Source organism: Anopheles darlingi, chromosome 3 (assembly GCF_943734745.1).
Source record: "Anopheles darlingi chromosome 3, idAnoDarlMG_H_01, whole genome shotgun sequence".
Lineage (NCBI taxonomy): Eukaryota > Metazoa > Arthropoda > Insecta > Diptera > Culicidae > Anopheles > Anopheles darlingi.
In genome coordinates, this window is record NC_064875.1 from 43227510 (window position 1) to 43234768 (window position 7259).

Sequence of the window (7259 nt, forward strand, 5' to 3'; positions counted from 1 at the left end):
ATAAGTGATCAAAAACAATAAATTCGCAAATAAGGTCCTCAGGTGCATCGATGTGGACTAGAATGCTTACACAAAGACATTGTGAATGTACAATCTTCATGATTGAATGATTCAAAGTACAATGCATTAACTCCTAGAGGTACCAGTTTATGTAACTTGTTTGTAAAATAATGTAAATTAATTGGACCAAAGCTCCTGCTCATGGCTGAAGAAAAATCAATCAAAGGCCGAGCCCCTTTATACTCCTGACTAGCACTAAATACATGTTCCGGATGCCACACTGAAGTAGCGTCTCTTAAACTCCCGCACTCTGCAACGCCTTGCCACTTTTAAAGACTTTGATGTGCCTGCCTAATGTGTTTTAGAAGAATATCTCGTGCTCGTGCCCACAGGACTTCAAAGGATGCCGGCCAGCCGCCGCCGACGACCAAGCGATGCTGATCCATCATCATGTGCAACAACGCCGGCACGGTACGGCTCAACGTCGACGCACCTGTGTGCGTTAGCCTTTAAGCGCAACGTCCTTTCACCCAAAACTCTGGAGCAGCTGAAAAGCAGCTCAAACAAAGCAAAACCAAATCGTAAACATCTCCACCGCCCACCCCTTTTCCGGTTATCCAACCCTCCTTCTGAAGATCCTTCTGCGTAGCGTCTTTGCATAATATTCATTACAATATCAGCACTTTCTCAGCATCGGCATCCTTGCTTTTTTCTCTTCTCTCTTTATACACTGCCAGCTACCGCCATTGTCGCTCGCACCACCGTAGCCTCCTTTATCGATCCCTCCTGCGTCGATGGAATCCATGGTGACCTGTGGCCCGCGAGAAGACATCCAAGCGAAACACGGCCTAGTTAGATCCCTGTCCACCATTTCTGTGACATCTTGCGTAGAAGAGCAAAAGCAGTAGGCTGTAACACACACACATAGTGGAGGTCTCTTACTCGTCCGGAGCGTATGAATATCGTCAGCATCATCATTACACCCTGACTCACCAGCCAACCGGCTCTCTATTTATACCTCAACCGGATAAATAACGTACCGATTATACACGGCACACCACCACTATTCCCTTGGCGGTACTCGATCTCTGCACTGATTCGCTACGTCGCTACACCTGTAGCCACCCTGCCAATCACCTGCCGTCTGCTGAGCAGCCAGTGGCTTCTTTTCATCACTCTCCATGTGAGGGCATTTATTTTTATTTCCATATTTATGCTCATGTTTGTTATCCTCTGCGTTAACCCCGACTTGCCAGACCCTCGCTTGCGGGTTGCTTTTGTTGCGCGGGCGGGGGCCAAGACTAGCGACAGCGATGGAAGACACCACGACAGCGAGCCAGCGAACGATACAGAGAGAGAGAGAAAGTCTACCGGCAAACTACTACTTCGGGTGCACGCCTTGTCGGCTTACCTGTATCTGGCTTTCCTGATAGGCTCACGCGACATGCGGTGAGGAGCTTTCTTTTTCCTACGAACTACATCCATTCTATCAGCTATGCGAAGCGAAATTGAGGGAGCATGTGTGCTGAGCCTTTAATTAAGAGTCCCTGGCGACATCTACTGCTTCGTACGCACCGCGGTTATCACCGCATGCTCTCATAGTAGCATTACAGAGCATTGCGTGTGGGCTTTCGGAGGAAAGTTGTTAGAAAAGAAAAGCAATGCCAAGCCGGAGCGGGTCGCCGTTTGGTGGGGTGAGTAACCGACTTTAATGAGTATAACGAAAACGATCCATCGCAGCGTTCCCTAGTTAGTGCTGAGTATAAACGGCGTTTACTAACAAAAACTATATATAAAAATATTAACGTTGACGCATCAACGCGCGTAGTTAGTATGTACAATGTAATGACTAACAGAAGGCCGCTTCAGATCAAGATGGCAAATTGTAGAATTAGGCTGTGTTATGTGTGTAGTAAGATAAGTATTGCTTTGCATCGACCAGCGGTTGCCAGGTTGCTTATCGCCGGTACGGTTGCTTCGCGTATCGTCCTCGATCGTTCTCGTTCTTGAGCGTCGTGAAGTAGCTGTACACCACCACCCACAGGTACACGTAAATCACTGAGGAAACGGAGTAAATATTAGTGACGGGGTACATTCGTATTGCTTCCACCGGACGCGATACTCACCGACGGCTATCAATCCGATTACGAGCCAGAGCGTTCCACCCAGCACGAATCCATCGATGTAGTAGACGACGGCGTTAAAGATGACGCTGATCAGCAAACCGATCGCCAGCATTAGGCCCAGCACAACCCAGGGCATCATAAAGATGTGGTTTTTCTGCAAACGAAAGACCCCGCGGTCAGTACGAGTCTTCGGCGGCATGCACCATAACCCTACCTTCACTACACCGAGAATCATAAGCAGCGAGATCAGGATGGTCATCACGAGGTTCAGGGCGTAGATTATTTTGACCACATTCTGTGGCAGCCAATCCATCAGGATGGTCTTGAAGTCTATCCGCACGGTGAAGATCAGGATGATGGATATGATCGAGAGCACAATGCCCAAGATGCCGGTCGCTATCGATCCACCGCGGAGCGAATAGCACCGGCAGCAGGAACCGACCAGTGGTTGCGCCATCGCTAGCTTTGCTTCTTCTACTGCTTCAGTTCACCCTCTGTATCCTCGTGAACACGCGGCTGCAATTGGTACTGTCTATGGAAGGTAATGCTGTTATGAAATACGCCGTTTTCGCTCGGTAATGGCTGTGTCAGCAAACTTTATTATACGAAAGCATTTACAAATTACAAAGTCCCGGTGAATATGCATGCGGTAAAGTCCCGCACAGCAAAACCGGGAGAGCACCAGGTACGGTGGTGCAATAACGTGGATGACAAAAAAAAATCGACCGTTTTGTTCAGCTGTTCAGCTAGAAACATGCGGCAAACGGTAAAAAAAAACCTGCACCGGAAATGCACAAGCTCAAACTGTAACCGTGCAGCATAAGACCACGGAAGCCATCGCAAAAGTTCTGTATCAGCACGAGTGCTTTGTATATACACATCGGGCGGAAAATATCAAGCATAATGAAGCAGCACTTGAATAATTTAACGATACCGCTGGCACATGGACTACTACGGTGCGTTTCCTTTCCATTCGATTGCACAGCAAATATGAAGCTTTTGTTTTGTGCGCAGCGAAACGAAACACCATTAATGTGTTGCTAAAGGAGCAGTCGTCCACGTGGTGTTAGGAACGCGTGCGCCAATTAGCAAGATCACCACACAAAAAAATGCTTTCGTGTGCTAGCTGCATGGATTGCAGGGGAAAAAAACGGAACACAGGAAGGGACATTTAATCCCTTGGTCCCTTGCCTGATTACCTGCTAAACCGGTCCTCTCTCTTCTCCATCGACCCTTGTGGGGTGAGTGATATCAGCGCCCAATTTCGGATCTTAACAACCTCTTCGACTCCAAGGAATCGATTTACATGAGACACTTTAGGACTTCAACCCCAAAGCGGAGCTTCAAGAGAAGTACTCACGAAGCGCAATAACGAAAATAAAAGAGAATTGCCCAAGAACTCCCTACCCAGTGGTCATACAATTACTTTACCATCCGCACTTCCATCAGAGCGCGGGCGCAAGATGGAGCAGGGGGGTTGATTGAATATTTTATGATCACTTCTGTTGATTGCATCAAACACGACGTAGCGACGTCTTAGCGAGTGACGACGGCTACGACTACGGCTGGTGCCGATGACCACATTGACTCATAATTACCAAACAGTGTTGCCTACATAATTTATGGGGGCATTTAAAAATCACTGAAACACCTTCTGCACTTTGCTGTCTAGGTAGCAAGTCTGTTGAGCTCTGTTTCTTTGAATGGTTCGTGACCACAGTCGGGTCTCCTGGTTTCCGGCACGAAGGAACGTACATGCCACTCCCTTCGTCGGCGGGACAGACGGTATTTTATTGCTTAACTCATTGTGCGAGCGCCCTTCTGAGTTGTTCTGAGCGAAGTTAATTTACCCTCTCCCTACAGGAGCGTAACCTAATTTCGCTCTTCCCAATCCCAACGGCCAACCAGCAACCAAACAGCATATTTTAACGGGTGGTCCGATGCCCTAATGAAAAACGGATATCTAATATATCATGGTTTATTATTGCACGAGGCGCGCTGGCTTGGCAGTATCTTGAGAGAAAGAGAACCTGATTTTTAACACGGATCTGTTTCATAGTATGGAGGCAATCCAATAGCAAATTTGATCAAAGAGTTTGTTTTAGTAAAATTATACTACATACATGTTTTCATACAAAAAGCAACATTGGACTTTCCGCTACTATCTGATGTTGGATGAACTCGATTATCTATGGCAGTTGCTAAAACCTTTTCGTATCCACTAGGTTTATATCCACGTCGAATGTTTATATTGATTTTTTATCATTTAAATTAGCACTAACATTTAAAAAAAACTCTTAGCATTGTATAGCACATATCCAATAGCATAGGATATCAAGACATGATGTGTTTTGGCTTAGATCAAGTCCTTACTGGACAAGCAGTCCACAATCTGCTACCTCATTCATATCCGTAAATACAATGTTTGCAATTTCAAGAACTCAAAGTATTTGACGCTCAGAAAATGTTGGCCTTAACTCTATCCATTGCCTAAAACCACGGCAATGGCAGTCCAATACCAAGAATACGGCTTAATTCTTATCTTGGCCAATTGGATGATAAAATAGCCACTGTAGCTAACAAAATAGCCCCAGCCACTGTAAGCCACTTGAACAGTCATTAAAGTTTCTACAAAAAATCTAAAATTTAACTTCCGTATTCAGTGTCCTGTATGCAATGATTGCTTTGATCCTTCGAACACCGTAGCACGACGTTAAGATCTCTTGCGGCTGCAAGTGACGTTGCAAATGCTATCTGCTTATGAAGGATGCATTTTAAATCGGGTTGCATTAGAAACTTCTGTGTACGATGCTGGAAAAGCAACCGTACTAATTATCGTACTAAATCCGTACCGTACCGTATACCATTTTTTTAATTTCTCCTCTAATTAAGGCCATAACGGTTCTTGATGCTCATGTTGAAAAATCAAAACGGTTCTACATGACCTTGAGGGAAAGAATATTAAACAATTGAAAACAAAATTAGAAATCAATGCTAGGTGTTTCCTAGCACAATGCAAATTGTGTAGCAATGTTTTGTAAAACAATGCTTTATTCGATTCCATAGATTGAATCGTTGAGTCTGCTCATTTTATTAATCATTATTACAAATTGAATCAACACCAAAATTGTAATTTCAAAACATCAATTACGATAATCTGCACAGTAGTTGATGAGATGATCGCATATAAATAGCGTAAACACGTAAGGCGTCCTCCCGGAGGTTGCACCTTGACGCCCTTCAACCGAGCGGCAAGAAAGAAATGGAGCAAGCTGTTTTTGGATTGGCCTCCAAAATCGCTGCCACTGCCACCGACAGACGACAGATGCAGTGGTGGTACGATGCGTGGTGCGTGGCCGAGTTATGTTCGGCTGTGCTGCTAAGGGGGGGACTATAAACATATAAACAAAAATTTCAAGATCATCCGGAACCCACACTCGGCGCGTCGCGAGAAGCAGTAGTTGTGCGATCGTGCCCAGCACCAACACCAAACGCACACCTTTCCCGAAACCCTTGCACACACACGTCACAGGCCGAAGCGCCCCGCGACATCTCAAAGATCGATGCGTCATGCGTCTTGGGGGTTTCGTGGAGCACCCGTTGAGCGGGCGTATGGAATGTAGGCGAACCATACGCACACCACTGCGCTGCGCTGTACGATTGAAACATTGATAGCACTCCATCTGGGTTCAATTTGCAAATTACAATCTGCTTCCACTGCTCTGGATTATCTCAAACTCCAGTAAGGAGCACTTCTCCTAGACCTAATGCTTGAGTACACATTCGCCACAGCATAGGGGCTAACCCGTGTTCTGATTATAAACCGCGAACATAGGGCCAGCGTATTGGTGTACGAGTAAGGGCGGCGAATCGGTTAGCATTGTAGAATCGGCTAACTGCTGGTAGAAAAAAGCGAAATATTGGAAGATTACTCGTTCGGTACCAACCAATCGTCTCACACCGCCTACTGTTTAAAGCGAGAATATACGAAATTTCCACTCCTTTCGTCGATTTTCAGCGTTCTCGTTGGTTTCTAAAAATAAAACCGATCACTACAACTGCAACGGAACACAAATGGCCTTAAGAATTTGGTCCGCTCGTTGCTCGACCACGATTCACCAATTACGAAACGAAACGGAAATGGGGCGGCCGCCCCACTATCAATCTTCAAACGGATGAAATCGAAATGCGATTAGTTGTTGCGAGAGAAAATTCTTTCACTCCTCAGTTATCGTACCGATCGTATGTGTCTGTCTTGTGGCGCGGTTGGATTGCGTATGAAGAAGAGGCAGCGAAGATCCACAACTAGCTCGGCTTGACACCGTTAATAGGCCCAAGTATGTCACACCACAAGATGCACCATTGACTGACTGACTGACCTACTTAGCCATTGTTTCCCCCCTTTACGGTTTTCTTGTTATCTAACCTACGACAATTCACCGATGCGTAGCGCGGCACGACTCACCGAAACGGCAGAATTCAAACACTCGCCCCCCAAAAACCAGCAACTCGCGAGATCTTTCTAGAACGCCAGTGATAAACGATCGTGCCCCCGTCGTTGTGGTTTAAAGTTAAAACTCGTTTCTACGTTCTTAAGACCGCGCACACACCCGAACCGTTCGTGCACAACTGAGCAGCCCGGACCTGGCTCAGACCGGATCGGGCCAGCTTTCGCGCAATCGATTCGCGCGCCAGGTCTATGTCACTTGGCGGCGGTTGTTGTGTGCCAGTTTGCGCCGCCCCAAGACGACGCATTCTCATTTCGGTACGGCTCTGGTTGCTGGTTGTGGCCGTACATGAATGAAAGCTTGTCTTGCCACAGGGGGGCGGCGGGTGGTTTCGTCGCGTGTCGCGGCAATGTTTGATCATCCCAACGGCGGTCATCCAACGCAAACCACTTTACAGCCCGCGTGAGCCATGCGTGAGACATGGTTAATGCACGACACTCAATGACGCTCGTGTTCTTGTGTTGGTTTGTTGTGTTGTGGGGGGTTCTGGGCAGTTGTTGTAATTTGATTCTCGTCCCACTGAACGAATTACGAATGAGTCTAGCATGTATTAATATGCTGCAATACGAACACAAACTAAAGTAAAGATTCAAGCTTCTTGTTATGGTTATTTGTGTGGCCTGTG

At 46.5% G+C, this 7259-nt stretch overlaps 1 protein-coding gene across 4 annotated transcripts; it reads right to left on the bottom strand.

Moving 5' to 3' along the window:
- Positions 1-1679: 1679 nt before the first annotated feature.
- On the bottom strand, positions 1680-6825 carry LOC125957546 (uncharacterized). Of its 4 annotated transcripts, none has more exons than XM_049690325.1 (4): positions 6553-6825; positions 2341-2658; positions 2127-2280; positions 1680-2058 (listed from the first exon to the last, which is right to left on the bottom strand). In XM_049690325.1, exons 2-4 carry the CDS (start codon positions 2581-2583, stop codon positions 1958-1960), a joined length of 498 nt encoding a protein of 165 aa, XP_049546282.1. In that variant the 5' UTR covers positions 2584-2658; positions 6553-6825; the 3' UTR covers positions 1680-1957. The 4 variants fall into 4 exon arrangements, with proteins under 4 accessions (XP_049546282.1, XP_049546281.1, XP_049546283.1 ...); XM_049690324.1 differs by having other exon boundaries at positions 6592-6824; XM_049690326.1 differs by lacking the exon at positions 6553-6825 and adding an exon at positions 6364-6541.
- Between the last annotated feature and the right edge of the window lie 434 nt (positions 6826-7259).

Bases quoted from the DNA above. Each gene is read 5' to 3' on its own strand.
- LOC125957546 (XM_049690325.1), bottom strand. From the start codon at position 2,583: ATGGCGCAACCACTGGTCGGTTCCTGCTGCCGGTGCTATTCGCTCCGC. The intron at 2,281-2,340 runs GTAGGGTTATGG...TTTCGTTTGCAG, and splicing joins TGATTCTCGGTGTAGTGAAG to AAAAACCACATCTTTATGAT. The intron at 2,059-2,126 runs GTGAGTATCGCG...CCGTTTCCTCAG, and splicing joins AATCGGATTGATAGCCGTCG to TGATTTACGTGTACCTGTGG.